At 33.3% G+C, this 20,040-nt stretch overlaps 2 protein-coding genes across 3 annotated transcripts; one reads left to right on the top strand and one right to left on the bottom strand.

The window, feature by feature from the left end:
• Positions 1-95: 95 nt before the first annotated feature.
• On the top strand, positions 96-8,445 carry LOC117116084 (ataxin-3-like). 2 transcript variants are annotated; one of them, XM_033260030.1, is made up of 8 exons: positions 96-193; positions 2,132-2,180; positions 2,708-2,823; positions 3,629-3,759; positions 4,394-4,548; positions 5,162-5,428; positions 6,458-6,554; positions 7,118-8,445. In XM_033260030.1, the coding sequence occupies exons 1-8, from the start codon at positions 158-160 to the stop codon at positions 7,281-7,283; spliced, it is 1,017 nt and encodes a 338-aa protein (XP_033115921.1). In that variant the 5' UTR covers positions 96-157; the 3' UTR covers positions 7,284-8,445. The 2 variants fall into 2 exon arrangements, with proteins under 2 accessions (XP_033115921.1, XP_033115919.1); XM_033260028.1 differs by lacking the exon at positions 96-193 and adding an exon at positions 231-458.
• A 1,685-nt stretch (positions 8,446-10,130) lies between these two features.
• On the bottom strand, positions 10,131-15,166 carry LOC117116085 (galactosylgalactosylxylosylprotein 3-beta-glucuronosyltransferase 3-like). Its single transcript, XM_033260031.1, has 4 exons — positions 15,028-15,166; positions 12,936-13,519; positions 11,177-11,470; positions 10,131-10,263 (listed from the first exon to the last, which is right to left on the bottom strand). Exons 1-4 carry the CDS (start codon positions 15,116-15,118, stop codon positions 10,165-10,167), a joined length of 1,068 nt encoding a protein of 355 aa, XP_033115922.1. The 5' UTR covers positions 15,119-15,166; the 3' UTR covers positions 10,131-10,164.
• Between the last annotated feature and the right edge of the window lie 4,874 nt (positions 15,167-20,040).

The following is a 20,040-nucleotide window of genomic DNA, read 5'->3' as shown; positions in this document are numbered from 1 at the left end:
ACAAACAGGAAAAAAATATGTGTTGATATTGTTTAATAATAAAAAATACAAACTATTTTAATTATGGTTATATCGTCATTAATGTATTTACTGACGCAGTCTTTTTATCAAATGGTTGAATCCATAAACACTCCATCGCCACCTTCATGTAAACACCATGGACGATCCGATGAATTCGATTTTTCATGAAAAAGTAAGCTAATCAGACCTTGTTTTCATGTCTTTCTTGTTGTTTGATAACTTTTTTTTCTGCAGGAATTAATATTTGATTTATGCTTTCTGGCAATCATTTGGACAATCGTTAGGCTAGGTAGGTAGGTAGGCTAAGCCGGCACATTCTGAGATGAGTCATCATGAGACAGGACAGACAGTCACAACAGAGCCAGGCCGCCGGTAGGAAGAGGTATGCGAATGGCATGTGTAACTATGAATTGAATGAGTACACAGCAACCAAAGAGGTATAACATTGTCTGTAAGACACTGTCTTATTTCATTTGTTGTTCAATGGAAGTTAAGCATTGTTTTTATAATCGCAGTAAAATAATTATGTTTTATTTGAATAGTACTCCATGTATGAAGAATGAATGATTAATGTTTTTTGAACCAAAAAAGGGAATTCCCCATCATTCATGATCACTACATTAATTTAGAGTGCTGCTAATCTTTCATTCAATACTGTATGGGTATAGGGAGTAGCACAACAAACATTTCTGTTTATTGCAAAAAATTTGGTACATCCTAGAGTACAATTGTGTACCAACAATGCTGTAGTAGTAGAGTAGTTAGGTTATGATTTTGCACACTTTTTTCCCCTAGTGATTTCTTGTAGAATTTTAAATTCCTGATGAGTATCTCAGTGCTCAGTCAAATCTAAACATAATGTTGGGATCAAGGGTCAGTAATGAATTAACATTTATTAAAAATCAATAGAATGTATTTTTGCTGTCACAGCATATTTGTGATAAACTCCAACTCTATTCTCAACAGAAGGAAAATTCAAGTTATATCCTATGATTATTATTGTTGTTGTTGTTAGCACATCGTACATTTAATGTCATCATAAAAGACCACTTCTATAAATCTATTTCCATTTTCAGACTTTCGTCGAACAAATACATTGCATGTTAACATTATTAGGGTCATTTTTGACTTGTACACACATCAATAATCCCCAAAAAAGTCAATAAATATAATAACCAACATCATTAAAAGCAATAACACAATAATCATGAATCTCAATAATTATGCATAACAGTAACAGAATGTATATAATACAGACTCTGAAAATGTAAACAATGTTGTGCTCCGCCCAGTTACACAGTGTCTTTAACGCAAAACACTGTCAAAATAACAAGTTATCAAGCAAACAGTCCAGTTTCCAGTGTGACCGCAACGTGTCGTATATCCTAGTCCTGCGAACTTCTGTTAAGGACAAGATGCTTGCATTCTGGTGTAAACAAATGAGTTGCATCAACAAACGATTACGAGTTCTCTTCTCTCAGTCCTTTTCACCATCAATGATCTATAATACAAAATCTTGCACATAATATCCAATACCTTATCTAAATGCTATATAAATATTAGATATATGAAAATAAACATCAGTTAAATACAGACAGAACAACTTACGTAAACAACACATGGTAAATAACTTAATAAATCTTTTTGCTCGATTGATTCTGGTACATCTGTCTTATGCATCACCAGCACGTGAGTTAGAGAGCAACGTAGATCAAGGTAGGCCAGGAGAATGTGAGGCACAGTAGGCATACCTAGACCTAATCCCGCACACATACATCAACTTTACAACTCACAATTTACAGCACCGTGGCTACTGTTTAAGGAAGTCATTCTGATTGTTCTGCCCCGTACCACAACAACAGCCACGCACCTAAGCAATTGTCTTTCAAAATATACACGCAACACCTGTAAACAATAACCAGCGTAAACAATCACTACATCATTGTTTTATTCAAATTACTTTAACATTAAAATCAATGATTAGATGTTTGTATAGTATTTTATCATCAGCTGCTGATTTATTCAAAGGCTGTTTAATAATATTGTACAATATAAATAATTTAAAATGCAATCGCATATAATAACACATGATCCTTTAAATTTGTTGCAGCAAGAAGGCTCGCTATGTGCTCAGCATTGTTTAAATTCTCTCTTACAAGGTGAGTCACAATTTTGTGTTTCAATTCAACTTTTATTTCGGATCAATTTTCCATAGAAAAAAACAATCACAAGAGAATTAACAAGGTCTAGCACCAACAGTATTCCTTGCATTGTTATGTATTTGATTTTTAAAATAATATTTATGGTTTTGATATTTTTATTCTTTTTCTAGTGTACCATTTTACAATATGTGTACCACAAATGCAGTACAGTACACACTTAAAGTAAAGCAAGAATAATGACAATTTTGAGTGTGAAACATCTAATATTCCTCTTGGCAGGAGGGGGAACATGGAGCTTGTCAAGGGCACTGGTGCTCATGTACATTTTTAAGCAAAGGGCTTTTACAATACGCAGAGTGTTCAGGGTTTTAACAGATTAACAATACTTCTTTCATGACAGTATCTGTACTTTAGTGTTTGCAGCCAAACACAAAACAAGATAAAAAATCTCACAAATGTATTTCCTTGTTGTTAATGTATTTGTCCCATGCTGTGTGTTTTTTTTTTTTTTCCGTATCTAATAGGACAATATTTTAGTGCGGTGGATCTTGCAGATATTGCGCGACAGCTAGATGAAGCAGAACGTGAGAAGATGGCTGAAGGAGATGTGACGTCTCGGGAATACCAGCAATTTTTACAGGTGTTTTATTTTATTTTTAAAATTGTATTTTTTAATCTTCATCCAATTAAAAAAAACAATATGATAGAGGTTGTTGTTAAGAATGTGTTGTACTAATATCTTTACTGTTTTTTGTTTTGTTTTTTTAAGTATGTGCTTATATTTTATGTTAATTACCCAAAAGATGCATTTTATGTATTTTTGTATATGACTGAATAAATTTAACCTTGATCTAAAGGGCTGTCGAGGATTAGCAAAAGTAATAGAACTGTCCTCAAAAAATGTGCTTCTGCAATCACCTGTCAACATAAAATTTGTAGTGCTTTCCATAATTCTATATACTCTCCTTATTTTTCATTTCTTTTTTTATGTTTTTTTAAATATATTTCGGTGTGTTGCACTGTAAAAGGCACCAATACTTCTCAAGATAGTTTTGCAGAAGGGGATGAGTAATGTAATAATTGCATAGATGATGGTGATGACGATGATGATGGTGATGATGATGACAGTGATGATTATTCTAGTGGTGATGACGATGATGATAATGGTGGTGATAATGATGATGGTGGTGGTGATGATGATGACGATGATAATAGTGGTGGTGATGATGATGATGACGATGATAATAGTGGTGGTGATGATGGTTGTGATGGCGATGTCAGTGACTATAAATAATGACGAGGGTTGTGATGCTAATGCCATGGTCGTGGTGATGACGGTAAACCTATTTTATTACTAGTAGTAATGAACAGCCACTAGAAATGTATTTAATAGTCTCATTATTTTATCCTCCATTGACATCAAAGATGTTTATTTTCTTTCTTAGCAACCATCTAGTAACATGGATGATAGTGGTTATTTTTCTGTTCAAGTCATCAGTGGTGCTTTAACAATTTGGGGCCTTGAAATAATGCCTTTTGCCAGTAGGGATGCTGTAGGGGCCACAGTCAGTCCAGAGTAAGTTTACCAATATTCAAAGATTTTTTTCCAGATCATTCAATCAATCAATCAATCAATCAATCAATCAATCAATCAATCAATCAATCAGATATTCAAGGGTACAATCTACATGCTGGAAACTTCCTGTCCATTGGTGGCGCCATAGATTGCCCAGTATGAGGTCCAAGATCTGTGACGGGGTCCATACCAACTCCAGATCAACCATGGTTGGAGTAAATTTTAAAAAGCCTCTTTAGATGCCCAAAATGGCACTGAAAGGTGATTTTTTAAACCAGTGCCCCTTAAGAAATCATTAGCTTCTTCCCTGATGGGGGTCCAGGGTTCTCTCCCCCCTCCCCGATGCCACCATTGTTACTGTCCTGTCTTCTACCATTGGATATTTGGATATTAGCCATTATAATTGCCTTCTTTAATATAAATATAATTTTATTCAGTATGTTTTTTTCTATAAAGGAATTCACGCAGTTATGAGTACTGACATTTAATTTACAATGGAATCTCCATTTTCTTAAATTATTTGTTTCATTTATACAAAACCATTATTCAATTTAATTATTAATTTGATAAATTCAATTCAAACAAATGTAGAATTTTACACTTGAACTCTTATTATTTAATTATTTTGTTTCAGGAAAGAGAGATGTTTTATTTGTAACTATAAAGACCATTGGTTAGCCATCAGAAAGCTTGGTCAGCAGTGGTTTAATTTAAACTCTCTTCTATCAGGACCAGAATTAATATCCGATACATATTTATCTATGTTTTTAGCGCAACTGAGAAAAGAAGGTAAGATATTGCATTCAGAAGTTTTACTACTAGGTCAGGGTTCCGATCCCTCGCTGTGCCTTTTGCTTGTCTCTTTGAAAAGACATTAATTATTTCATCATCAGGAATGATGTTACTTACACTATCTCATTGATTTAACCAGTATTTAGGCAGTTGATTATTAATGTTAATGACCAGGGAAAAGGAAGCGCTTCATAACCTAAAGGAAAGGCACTATATGAATGCCAAATAACAAACTTGTTTTGGAAGTCAATGTTTAATTCTTTACACTAGTGTTAAGATAGTATAGTAGATAGAAATGCACGCCATCGTGTTGGGATTCAATATTTCGACATTAATTATGTCATCATCAGGAATGATGTTACTTACACTATCTCATTGATTTAACCAGTATTTAGACAGTTGATTATTAATGTTGATGACCAGGGAAAAAGAAGCGCTTCATAACCTAAAGGAAAGGCACTATATGAATACTAAATAACAAACTTGTTTTGGAAGTCAATGTTTAATTCTTTACACTAGTCAGTATTACTTACACTATCTCATTGATTTAAGCAGTATTTATACAGTTGATTATTAATTATTAACTAATTGATTTATACTCCTCTTCTAGGTTATTCAATATTTGTTGTAAGGGGACATCTACCAGATTGTGAAGCCAACAGCATTTTGAACTTAGTAAGAGCTGTACAAAGATCCAAACCCGTATACCTGACAGACAAGACTCAAAGCAATCCAAAGGCCAGTAAAAGCACAGATGGTTTCTCAGAGGAGGACCTTCAACAAGCTCTGGAGGCCAGTAAAAAGTATCTGGATAACCCAGAGGAAGATAAAGAGTCTGTACAACATGCAATACAAACGAGCCTCCAAAATGATCAAGGTTTGTAAATTTTTTTTTTACTATAACCATCCCCTACTTTATGCCTGATTTTTATGCAATGGTCTTTCCTCAGGCAAAAGCCCAGGGTATGGTTTAATCAAGGAGCTTAGCTGACTTTACAAATACTCTCAGAAAACAAGTTCTCATAATCTGAAAGCTCTGATGTAGATGCATTAGAGTGTGTTGGCCCTAATAGATGCCCATACAAAAAAGATCTATTAACTCAATCAAATAATCAATCAGCCGAATATTCCTAGAGAATTCCTTCAGAATTACACAGCAACTATGGTTCATTGGTCTAGAGGCATGAATGTAGCTTAGGGTTTAAGAGGTACCTGGTTCAATTCCCGGAGGAGCACGTTATTTTTTTTCCCTCTAAATATGAAAAAAAAGGTCTATCGGTCAGCCGAGTATTCCTAGAGCTCCTACAAAATTACATAGTAACTATGGCTCGTTGGTCTAGAGACATGAATATAGCTTAGGGTGTGAGACACAGTAACTATGGCTACATTTTATATATTGTAGTTTTTAAACAAAGAATTTTATAATGTATTATTTTTTAATATATTAGACCAATAAAGATTGAATTGAATTACTTCTGGGAGATCTGGTTAAATGAGTTTTATTAACACATATAATTTTAATTTGCATGGTGACACCTATCACAATTGACAATTGATAAAAAAGTTGTAAAAACATACAGATAACATAATTTTGTGGAAGATGAGTTAGTTTCTGGGAGATTTTTTACTTCCCTAGATTGCTTCCGTATTGATATATTTTTGTATTCCTTTGTATTTTATTGGCTAATATAGATGGATAAAGAAATGGATATTATTTCTGGTAGACAACTGATAATAAAGTAGTAAAAACATACAGATAACATAATTTTGTGGAAGATGAGTTAGTTTCTGAGAGATTTTTTTACTTCCCTAGATTACTTACTGTATTGATATATTTTTGTATTCCTTTGTATTTTATTGGCTAATATAGATGGATAAAGATTTGATATTTTTTAATTCATTTCAGCTACCAACTCGCTTGGAGCTAGTGAAAGCACCTCTACAACACCTATTACTCCTGATATGAATGATCTTAGAAAAAAGAGAGAGGCTTTCTTTAACAAGTAAGTAAATACGGTATTTCTGACAGTTCTTAACTCAACAATACACTGCAATAACATCTACTACAGTTGAACTTGCCTAAGTCGAATCTAAAATGCCATTGAAATATTGTTTGACTTAAAGATAAAATTCAACTTGCAGATTGTTAATTAATGGAAAACACAACAATTTTGCATGTAAGGCACAATCGACTTAGGCAAGTTTAACTGTAATAATATGGTTTAAGCTTTTCCAAAATACATGTGGTACAGAAGTATAAATTCTGTACTTTCAGTACTATGCCATGATGCTGCAAACATACAAAAAAGGTAATATCAGTAAAATAATACTTTTCCAAAATATTATTATCAGTATAAACATTTATACTGAATTTTTATTTTTTTTGGTAAAATAAGAAACTTTATTCAATGAATTGAGCATGCATGTATCTTTTACTTATTCAGTTTTTTTTTTTTTTTTAATTAATTTCATTATTAAAAATGCTGTTATAAATGACATTTTACATGTTTATCTTTAAAACATTTTAATAATAATAAGACCTTTTATTTTTTGTTATTTTGCTTAGGCAGCAAATGAAAGTTTCAGTGAATAAATCTGCAAGCAGTGATTCAGTAGTTTCAGGAGATGATGGAAAAAGTAAAGCACCAAAGATGGATGAAGTTATCGATGAGGAAACGGAAGATGCGATGCTAGAAGCTGCTATTAAGTTATCAATGAGTAACAACATTTGATTGGTAGCAGAGTGTAATGCCATAATGTAGTCTGTTGGCAGAGCACATTGATCCAGTCAGGAATCGTCTTCTGTTGATTAGGATGTTGCACACATGACTGAAGGCCAAGCAATTCTGTAAGGGGTGATTTTATTGGTTGCACAATGCAAGAACAGTTGAACTTGAACAAATCAAGAATCATCTGCTGTTTATTATGTTCTACCTATGTGCATACGACTCAAGGCCAAATTATTCTGCAAGGGATAATTTTATTGGCTGCAAAATGCGAGAACAATTAAAATTGAACTAATCACGAGTCATCTCTTGCTTAATATTATATTTTGCACATAGTTCACGGCCAAACAATTCCAGTAGAGGGGATTTTATTGGCTTTATAATGGGAGAGCATTTAAAATTAGTGGGATTATTAAATTTTGACTCGGTAAACATCAATACCTACATAAAATTGGATACTGTACGTACCTGTTTTATATCATTTTTACTAGTTACTGTAATCGATAACTTTGGATTCTTGTAAATAATAAAAATAGAAGGCCGGCCTTCTGCACAGAGAAGATAATGCTAATGACTGTTGTCTGAGATTAGTATTAATAAACTTTAGTGTTACATACATTGAAAGCATATACCATATGGCCTTACCTTTCACATAATGGTGATGACAGCACTTAACTAGTGTTACATTCTAGATATGGTATAAAAAGTTGTCATAAGAATTGTTTCTGTACAATGCTAAGTTGCATAAAACAGCTGGCCTTACAATATTTGATTTATGGTGTGTTAAAAATGCTAGGGAGCTTTTAATTTGTTTGACGACGCAATGCTAGAACGGAATCACTCATGCGTGACCGTACTACCGGGTGTCCTACGTTCTCTGCATAAGGAAGATTTGGCCAAATTGCATCCTAGAATCCATGTGAAAAGGAGAACTAAACGTTCTCGCATGTGCAGATGGCTTTTGTTGACGTCGTTACGGTCTACATCTTACCATCGTCATGCAATCAAAATCTCCCTTATGCAGTAATACACATGTAGGGCGATAACATATCTGGTAGCTACTGTTACAAGTGATATTTATGTTCAGTTTATTATAATTTCATTCATGAATTGATAAAATATTTCCTAGTTTCTTTCAGTATAAATAAACACAAATACATTTGTTAAATCTTTTTCTTTATTCATTGTATTCTGAAAAAGTCTTTAAAGAAAAAAAAAAAAGTCAACTTGCTCATTTTTAAGCAAAAAATTACAGGAACACTGATGACACCAATCATCTGTAAAAAAGTAATATTAGAACTGAGCTTAAAGTGGTAAACAAGCAGTCCATGAAGGTTTTGGAAATGCCAAAATTTAGGTGCTGCCCTCAGTGTTAAATCAAAACTTCACTTTTGCCCCAAGTACAGTAGTACGTTTAGCTACAAACAATATCTGCAGCTCCTTGTGCATGCATAAGTTTAGGTAAACATAGACAAAAAAGACAAATCTGTAAAAATATATTTAAAAAATTAAAACAAAATCTGATTGTGATGCAGCACATGTTATATATTGCTCTGCCTCATAGTGGCCTTGCCCCCCTACCCCAACTCTGACAGCGCATCACTGTAATCAAGAAAAGACGACATTTGGCTTGCAAATAAAAACTGAATAACAGTGCAGTGGCAGCTCTAGGATATAATTTATGGGGGTTGGGGGGGCTAAGTATTTATGGGTGTAACTACAGCTGAAGGCCCGAGCTATGGGTGGGTATTTATTTTATTTTATTCCTTTCAGCCAGAACCACAAAAAACAAAATCAAAAAAGAAAGAGGAGGGCTGAGGAGTGGCAAAAGCAGTACAAGAACTACTATCACCGGATATGGTGTGCCCCTCCAGCTCAAAATTCAATATTATTAACTAATATAAATATTAATTTTATCAAAAATATATAAATATAAATATTAAAATATATAAATAATAAAAAAATTTAAAACAAAAATACAGTTGGAGGAAAAACAATTAACAATCCCATGAACGAAATTGTCTAAAATAATGTTTAATTTTCCCTTTGAAAGTGCCCCAGCTGTCACAAACAAAACAATCTTTTAATATCAATAGGTAAATTATTCCATATTCAATAGGTAAATTATTCCATATTCAATAGGTAAATTATTCCATATTCAATAGGTAAATTATTCCATATTCAATAGGTAAATTATTCCGAATGATGCTCTTATAACGTCATCACAAACCTACTTCGAGCGTCTATGTTGCAAGCACATACAAGATTCGTAACTTCAAGAAATTATCATGTGACTGAGCAGGGGCGGATTAAGTGGGGGGAGGGGTGGACCGGGCCGGCCCGGCTGTGCTCCCCCTCTTCTGGAAAGTAAAAAAAAAAAAAGAAAAAAGAAAGGAAAAGAGAAAAAGAAAAAATGATCACCCAAAACACCTCAGAGGTTATTTTCTGGTGTTTTCTGCAAACAAAATTTTGCAGGGGAATTACCCCTGACCTCCTAGGGTAGTGCTGCCTTGATCGGCCAAACCTTTGGCCCCCATTTTGAACATGTCTGGATCCGCCCCTGCTGAGTATGCTAAATTAGCTCTAAAATTATACAAAATTAGTAAACTTCTTTAAGAAATAATGTAATGTAGTTATATTAATTTTATGTCCAATCCATGCATACTTTTCTAACCTTCAGTATCTATCATGTAATTTTGTCTTTGTATACTGGTCTCCCTTCAATTAAAGACCACTTTTCAAACCGGGGGTTTTCATATTCTTTATCAGCTTTGGTTAGATTAATAAAATTTAAAAATATTTGTTAATTTGGGACCACAGAAAAATGGTCTTTAATTGGATGGGTCTTAATTAGAGGAAGGTCTGTATTTCCCCTTGCCAGTGTCTCCTAAACCTCTACATTTGGGTCAGATGGTTTGCCTTGCTTTAACAAAATGTCCTCCTGTTTCATCTTTGGTTTCTCTGTCCTTGTGTGCCACACATAGACCTATAAAAAAAATAAAAACACCATTTATTTGTAAACATTAAATTTTGAGCAATTTATTTTCATGATTCTTAACTATATGTTCAATGTAATGCTAATACACTCTGTATCTGGGTATGCCTTATTAAATTACATGAATATTTTAGACAAATCTCCCAACCTGAAATTCATAACATACAGAAGTTTTTCAGGGTAAAAGAGTACTAGAAATATTATTCAAATTCATAAATTTATAAACAATGTTAAATTCTTATTTTATTTATAGTAGATGTTTTTAAATTTATTGTCTGATGTTTGTTTTTCTGTTGGTGTCGTTTCCAATTGTTACTTAAAGTATCCACTTTTAAAAATTCATTTTTATTGATCCTTGTATCCCTTGGCAAAATGCGCAGTGCAAATTCCTGTATTATTGTTCATAATAAATTAGCATATTTAATTTACAATATGCTAATTGTTACAATTTACATACAGTACTTATATTTAGGTTAAATATACTAAATTAAAACCATATATAATAATTATAATTCTGCAATTACCAAATAAAATTTAAATCACATTTTAGTACTGTTGTCACAAATATTTAAGGATATAGATAATAATTTTGGAGACTTTTATCATCATGGACCTATAAAATACTTTTATAGCGCCAGTCTTCACCATTCAGCGCTCATGGTGCTTTTTCCGACCAGCCTTGAAAATGAACAGAATATATAATGAACATAGTATAAACCGGTCACTCACTGAGCTCACTCATGAGGAATTGAGGCGATGTCATCTGCTCATTGTCAATGGCAGTCTAAATGGATCGTCATTAAAAATGATCTGTTGCATTTGCGTTGTGGCGTTGCATTCTCTGTAAAAACGCGTCAGTGAGTGCCCGGCTTTAGTATTCAAAATGAAAATGAAAATAAATTGCCTTTGTGCATAAATCTGCCTTGGGTTCTAAATCTTCCATAGTGACGATTTTTGAAAGGAGAGAAGATTCTATGTAGCCCCTGGGGACTCGTATGTCAAATCTAGCTTGCGAATTCTGTTGTAGAAGCTGAAGATTGACAGCGAATCCTGCCATGTCGATTGCAAATGGTCGCTCTGGCTTCCACGCTGTGTACCACGCATAAACCCTTCCCTGTGCATTCAACAGAGGGCGCTCAAACTTGAGCCCACCAACAATACCGACTGGCCATACGGACACCGTTTGTGTACTCCTCATCTATTGTATTTAAAACAAAATCATGTAATATTATTATTTTTTGAAAATGTACATCAATGAAAGTTTATCGAGGAAAGGCGTGAACTAGACCCAAACAGTTAGTGGTCCAGTAACAAAAACTAGAGGCACTTAGGTTTTTGGAATCATTCATGTTTTGATAATATTGGGCATGGAATACAGCAAAAAAAAAACTGTTATCTACTTTCCTACCTTTACCATTACTATGTTTTAAGACTCCAGAAACATATTTATATGGATGCTGTTAAATAATATTTTAAAGTGATAACTATCTTAACTATCATTGTCAATTTTCCCTTCTAAAAAAAGCGCCACACCCCAAAGGCGCATTGGTCAGCAACCAATTGAAAGATAAGCCAATCTGCCACTGAATTACCATATTGCAGGTTTTTCTTGACATTTTGATGGCATTCTAATAACAGCTGCTACTTTTTCAAGGACTTAAATATTAAACTGTTTTTAATTGTAAATTTTTATTGTTTTATTTGTATGCCATTTAACTACTTTTTGACCTCAACCTGATTCACACACGTTTAAATTGTACCTATTAACCACAGTGAACTACCAGTGGTGGCGCCAACCAGGGGTCCAGGTGACACAGGATCCCCTATTGGGGAACCCTGGACCACCATCGGAGAAGAAGCCAAGTATTGTGCCTGTAAATTTGTCTGGGAACACTGTTTTTCTAAAAATTTATTTTCTTTATTCTTTATACTGGGGAACCAGTTCAGTAGAAAATCTCATTAAAAAAAATACAACAATCACATTCACATTCAAAAACAAGTACCATACAGAAACCGGATAAAATACATTACAATTTTTATCGTAAAGTTTCAAAAATTGTTAATATTGGAGAAGATGAATCCAAATATTAAGTGTAGAAAAATAAAACAGTAAAAAATGGCTAAGTATTAGAAACAAATTTGCAGTCATTGTAGGCAAACCTCCTCCTCCTAGATTCAGTTGGGCATTTACATATATATGTGGGTCCTGAAGACCCATATAACTCACGCATCATTGTGATGAATTGCGTATAGTATGTGGTCTGGGACTACCTAGGCGCCGTAATGAGGTGCTTATAGTAGCTACATGCTCACGTCATTCCACAGGGACTGAAATGAACCATAGCATCAGGGTAACCCCCTAATCTTTTGAAAGATGCAATACTGTAGGTTCTTTAAGTGCACACAAGCCAGATGTGTACATTGGAACCTCCATTTTAATTCCTTATCCTAGAAGACTTGGCTCTACCTGGGCGAGAAGCGGCTGGAACCAGCGCCGATGTTAAAGCTATATTAGGCAACGCCCCCCCCCCACCTTACCGTTCGGCCACTCAACTCAGAGTGGGGCTGAGGTGCATTTGGATCCCTGTCGGGGTACTTTGACCCCTCATTAGGGAAATTCTGGCTCCGCTACTGTAAACTTCAAGAAACACGTATCTAATTACCTCATGAAATATCTGTAGATCATAAGTATTATCATCATCAGCGAAGTATAAAACTCCTGGTTCCTTATTGGCATCAACATGCCTAAGCAACCAGTCTATTGCTAGGTTTCTCTGTTCAACTCCTCTTGGCTTCAACCAGCTTGGATCATTTTCGCCGAGCTGGTAATGTTCTGGTGTTTTTGTATTCAAGTGGGTGTATACTAAGCCTGATTTTTCTAAAAAATGAGAAACGAGTTGACTTTTCTCCAATGCATCTTCTACAACTATCCAATGAAAGTTTTTTATATGTAGAAAAGTTTGTGATATCCGCGTTAACTCTGCTTTCTGAACGTGTCTCGCATATGTTGGCGTGATAGCGTATATAGTTGGCAAATCATCGTCTATAATTTGCGAAATATAATCCACAGCATACGGATACTGTCTTCTTAAGGTAGTTTGTAAGAAATCAAGTCTTTTTGCAGCCAAATTAATATTTTTTTCTTTTTCTTCTAATTCTTTCATTTTTTTCTTAAAATCATCATTGATTTCTTTTGCAAGTCCATCAACATTTCCTTTTGTCTTAGCACCATTTTGACAATTAAAACCTAGTAAATAAAAAAGAAAATTTCTTATTTAAATACGTATGGCAAAAACAAAAAAAATTAATAGTTTCCCGTCCCCGCGCATCTATTTTCTTTGCCTCACCAATTTATTTTATGCCGTGGCTAGAGATACGGTACCGTATTTCCACTTCCATCTGCCACACACAATTCGCACTTCATTGGGTGATGGTGACGTAATGCCATTTACCATACATTTAGCAAAATGGAAGTACAGATACGGTACCGTATCTCTAGCCACGGTGTTTATTTTATTTTATTTTTTTATTTCCTTTATTTTACGAAAAGTACGAAAATCTGGCTGACTCGCATCAGTAAAATTCCTCTCTCAAATGTTCATGGTTGGGGATACATATGGTATGAATCATGTCTAGTGTTTCTTTTATTTGCTTTCAATGTGTATACTTTATGAAAGTGAGAAATTAGTAGCTGTTTCTCATCGGCCATCTTGGATTTGCCATAAACAAATTGCCCTCATTCTCCTTTTTTCAAAATATTATTAGGATGAGTAGCTATATTTTTTTTTACTTGGCCTAAAACCACTTTTAAGATAGATATTTATTTTTGAGAAACTCCTTTATAATTAATGTTGGTGCTGTCTGCTATAAGCTTTAAAAAAGATGAATTATTCTGTTCCATATTTGAATAGCTTAATATTTATATATTAATTGCTATCTTTATATTTTCATTTTTATATATATATATATTAATTTTTTATATATATATATATAATTTATATATATATATTAATTTTTATAAATATATAAATATTTTTATATTAATTGCTTAATATTTGTATATTAATTTTTTATATTTATATATATATATATATAATTTATATATATATTAATTTTTATAAATATATAAATATTTTTATATTAATTGCTTAATATTTGTATATTTCAGAATATACAAATAATTAAATACTTATCTTTCCTGTATTATTCTTCTGATTGATCTTAATTAAATTGGCTGTCAATAAATTTTAGAATATTTTTAGCAAATTGTGTAAACTAATCTTTGCAATCTGGTTGGAAGTTTACTAACTTTCTGATCCTTGTAAATTATTTTATTTCGTTTTTGGGGTGTTGTTTTTTTTTTCTTCAATTTTTTTGGCAGGTACTACTGTACATACATGATACATCTTTAAATATGCATTCTATACAGTAGAAAACTTGGTTTATCATAAAAATGTAAACTTTGTGAAAACTTTAATTTGAAGAAGTATATTTCATCTATCCTGGGAGTAGTTATCAAATTGTTCATTTAGGCCCTAGGCCTAGCTTAACCGACATAGCTTATCCAGACACCGAGTAGCACTGAACAGACAAAAAAAAACAAAGAAAAACTGAAAAAAAAAAAAAAAAAAAAAAAAAAAAAAACATGAATGAAGATGATCTGACTAGCTAAGCCTAGGCCTAGTCTAGGCGTAATTAGGCCTACTAGCACTAGCTAGGCTGTATGACGTGGCACACATCTTGAAAAAGACTTACCGATATTCATGATCATCATAAAAAATCCAAGCAAGGAGGCACACAAACACAAGATGAGTAGCTTCTGGATGGTGCTTCTTCCCATCCTCATCTTTCCGTTTAACGTTTTTGCAAGCTAAGCAAAGCTAGGCCCCTAATCACTATTAGTATTCGCCCATGACTTCAGCCCCATTGTTTCGCGATGCCTGCTCGGCACAGAGAAAAGAGGAAGAAAAAGACTGGATATGATAAATACATCAAGTGCGCCACCATTGACGTAAGTAAAGTCATAGAGGGGAAACCCCAATGACATCATTTCATTCCCGCGCGCCAGGAAGCTACAGAAAAGCGAGTAATTCATAATTAATAATACGATTGAGCAGTGGTCCGCGTCCCCGTGGAATACTCGCTCTCCCCAACCCCCCAGTCTCCCCCAAAAATCACGGTCAAGTAGTTTTAAATCACCTCAAATCACCTTATTTTGCAAGCTAGCACTCCCTGACCTAATCATCGATCCCCGACGATCGACCACCCCATTTAAAGATTTCTAGATACGCCACTGCGGCTGAGACCACCCGTGGCCCATGACCCTGGTGGGGGTCCAGGGAGAGATTTGAGAGGCTCATTTTAATAACTTGAATCTTCAGTATCCATCCATAGGCCAATACAGCAGAACGCAACGCGACGAGGTACGTGTGTGCTATAAAGTGGTATGGTATGTGTTTGTTTTAGTCTTTAATTAAGTTTGTTGAATGTATACATAGGACTTACGTATTTGTTTATATATTCACTTATCAAAGCCTAAAAGTCTGATCAACCTGTGGCGAAGCTAATCACTGCTTAATTGTAAATTTCAGGAAGAGGAACAAGAACAAAAATTGAGAGATAGAAAGACATTTATAACAATAAAAAGGTCAATGCATTTTCGAATAGATAAGTGAGTATCGCTAATTTCAATATGCATTGAAATTTTAATATTTAGTGGCAAAACGGGGTGGGGTAAGTTCCCGTGTGCCCCTCTGGACCTGCGTCTGCGCTGGGTACACAAATAATGTTTTAATGAAATAGGCTAGATATTAATGTAGTGAAGTGGCGACAGACAGATCTCTAAGGGGAACGTTCTTTACACTCGCTCTACAAAAAATATCAGAATTTAAAGGATCAGTTGCAGTTTTGCTCTGAAAAAGTCTATCAATGAATTGTGAAAGCTTTTAAGGTAACATATTTGAATTTTTTTTGGATACCATACCAGAATTCTGAAATTTTCACAAATGATGGCTAGTACGACTCCCGCGTCCAAAGATCAGCTGACGCTCAACGCGGGAAATATAAAAGAGAGTCTAAGAAGCATGAAACCTATATACATGAAAGTTGATGAGGTAAATACAAAAGGAGAGTCATTTATTGAACCTCAGGACATATACAAGGCATTGCTAAATTATGTAGAAAGCCAAAATATTTTTGGTGTACAAAGAATCAAGAATTTGTGGAGGCTTTATATTGATTCTCTGCAAGATAGAGTAAATTTGATAACATCAGGAATCAATATCAGAGGTAAGAACATTCAAGTTTATGAACAAAATCCTTACCTTCACCGGGAAGACTCAACCCGAGTAATCATTAAGGACCTAACTCTGTCGGTGGCAGACGACGAAATCAGGAAATCTCTAATACGTTTTAATTGCAAAATAATAGGAAATATTCAACGCATGAAATTAAGAGTTGATGGGCATCTGACAAACTGTTTAAATGGTGACCGGCTTGCATTTGTGGAAACGCTCAATACTGCACTACCAAGGTTCATTAGTGTAAGTGGATTTAAAGGAAGATTCTTTCACAATGGTCAAAAAGATGAGAGAGCGAAATGTTCCAAACGCCTAAAGCAAGGGCACAGTGCAAATGAATGTACAAATGAGCTTGTATGCCATATCTGTGGTATACAAGGGCACAAAAAAGACCAATGTAGTGCGGTTAAACTACTGCATGATACGTCTGGAGAACGTCTAATTCAAGAGGTATGGACAAGAGTGGTAGAACAGAATGAAAAAGACACAGACACCGACGACAGTGAAGATGAAAGTGATGACTCAGGTAGCACAAGTGATGCTGAGAATGAGAAGGAAATCGAAGAGCGAAGTGAAACAGCAGATACCAAAAAGAAAAAGGGAAAGATTACAGATTTCATAAAGTCGTTACCAAACGAACAATCAAAATCGAAAAAGAACTCTACAGATAAAAAAACAGAAGAAGAAGCAGTGAACGTTGTCTCTCCAACCCAGCCTGGAACCAAGAGAAGAAGAAAATCAAGTAAAAGTAAAACAAAAAATAGTTAAATATTCATTCCTTGATAAACTCATGCTAAATACAAGGATCTCGATAAATCACATTCATAAAAATAGTAATAATAATAATGATGACCCCGATTCACCGATCACGAAACATGTCTTTAAATGCACTATGCAAGTACTGTACGTTATCATGGTTGACCGTAAACAATAGCATGAATATTATTAACAATAGGCGTTTGTGTGACGATCTTAACTGTCTATGCAAATTTTAGTCTTACTTACAGCAATCTGTTATCTATGTCTGACTTACAGATACATATAAAACTGATGTTTACAACCAATAATCTGTTGGACGTAATTAGGGATAAAAAAAAATTAATAAATAAAAAAATAAAAAAAAATAAAAAAAAAATTAAAAAAATTAATAAATAAATAAAACAAATAGGTAAACAAACAAAATTGATAGATACTTATTATTTATTACACTTATTTATACTTATATACTTATTATATATTAATTTATTAAATGACACCTAACATTCACTTCTTGTCTCTCAATGCTAGAGGATTAAGAGAGAAGCATAAGCAGAAATGTATTTTCAAATGGGCAAATGACAATAAAGTTGATATATTTTTCATTCAAGAAACGCACATGACTTGTAATAAAATAAATCAATATGAATTTCCTTGGCAAGGTCAAGCGTATCATAGCTTTGGATCTTCTTACTCAAGAGGAGTTTCAACTCTGATTAAGGATTGTGATACCTATAAGGTTAATAAAACACAGATTGATGAAAATGGTAGATTTGTCATTATAAGCATCGCAATAGACATATCGTCATTTGTGCTTGTTAATGTATATGCACCAAATACTGCAAGTGAACGAAGTGTTTTTTTTATAGAAAGTTAAACAATATTATTAAGAACTTTATAGTTAATGAAGAGAGTAACATCATCATATCTGGAGATATGAATTGTGTTTTAAATAAAAATTTAGGCCAAAAAGGCAGTAAAAGCATAACAGACAATTCAACATATACATTAATGAACTTTATGAAAAATTTTAATGTAATTGATGCATGGAGGACACTTAATTCCACAAGAACTCATTTTACATGGCGTAGAAAATCAACTCAAATATATAGAAGACTAGATTATATGTTTATCTCTCAAAATCTAATACAATCTGTTTACTCATGTGACATAAGACCATCAATTCTCACTCACGGTGTTTATTTTATTTTATTTTTTTATTTCCTTTATTTTATGAAAAGTACGAAAATCTGGCTGACTCGCATCAGTAAAATTCCTCTCTCAAATGTTCATGGTTGGGGATACATATGGTATGAATCATGTCTAGTGTTTCTTTTATTTGCTTTCAATGTGTATACTTTATGAAAGTGAGAAATTAGTAGCTGTTTCTCATCGGCCATCTTGGATTTGCCATAAACAAATTGCCCTCATTCTCCTTTTTTCAAAATATTATTAGGATGAGTAGCTATATTTTTTTTTTACTTGGCCTAAAACCATTTTTAAGATAGATATTTATCTTTGAGAAACTCCTTTATAATTAATGTTGGTACTGTCTGCTATAAGCTTTAAAAAAGATGAATTATTCAATTCCATATTTGAATAGCTTAATATTTATATATTAATTGCTATCTTTATATTTTCATTTTTATATATATATATATATATATTAATTTTTTATATATATATATATATATATAATTTATATATATATATATATTTTTATAAATATATAAATATTTTTATATTAATTGCTTAATATTTGTATATTAATTTTTTATATTTATATATATATATATATATAATTTATATATATATTAATTTGTATAAATATATAAATATTTTTATATTAATTGCTTAATATTTGTATATTTCAGAATATACAAATAATTAAATACTTATCTTTCCTGTATTATTGTTCTGATTGACCTTAATTAAATTGGCTGTCAATAAATTTTAGAATATTTTTAGCAAATTGTGTAAACTAATCTTTGCAATCTGGTTGGAAGTTTACTAACTTTCTGATCCTTGTAAATTATTTTATTTCGTTTTTGGGGTGTTGTTTTTTTTCTTCAATTTTTTACATACATGATACATCTTTAAATATGCTTTCTATAGAGTAGAAAACTTGGTTTATCATAAAAATGTAAACTTTGTGAAAACTTTAATTTGAAGAAGTATATTTCATCTATCCTGGGAGTTGTTATCAAATTGTTCATCTAGGCCCTAGGCCTAGCTTAACTGACAAAGCTTATCCAGACACCGAGTAGCACTGAACAAAAAAAAAAGAAAACATGAATGAAGAAGATGATTGACTGACTAGCTAAGCCTAGGCCTAGGCTAGGAATAATTAAGGCCTACTACTACTACTACTAGCTAGGCTGTATGACGTGGCACACATCTTGAAAAAGACTTACCGATATTCATGATCATCATAAAAAATCCAAGCAAGGAGGCACACAAACACAAGATGAGTAGCTTCTGGATGGTGCTTCTTCCCATCCTCATCTTTCCTTTTAACGTTTTTGCAAGCTAAGCAAAGCTAGGCCACTAATCACTATTCGCCCATGACTTCAGCCCCATTGTTTCGCGATGCTTGCTCGGCACAAAGAAAAGAGAAAGAAAAAGACTGGATATGATAAATACATCAAGTGCGCCACCATTGACGTAAGTAAAGTCATAGAGGGGAAACCCCTATGACATCATTTCATTCCCG

Source organism: Anneissia japonica, unplaced genomic scaffold (assembly GCF_011630105.1).
Source record: "Anneissia japonica isolate Jap-2015-1 unplaced genomic scaffold, ASM1163010v1 scaffold287743_len2803612_cov181, whole genome shotgun sequence".
Taxonomy (NCBI): domain Eukaryota; kingdom Metazoa; phylum Echinodermata; class Crinoidea; order Comatulida; family Comatulidae; genus Anneissia; species Anneissia japonica.
This window is presented reverse-complemented; position numbering and strand designations above follow the sequence as displayed.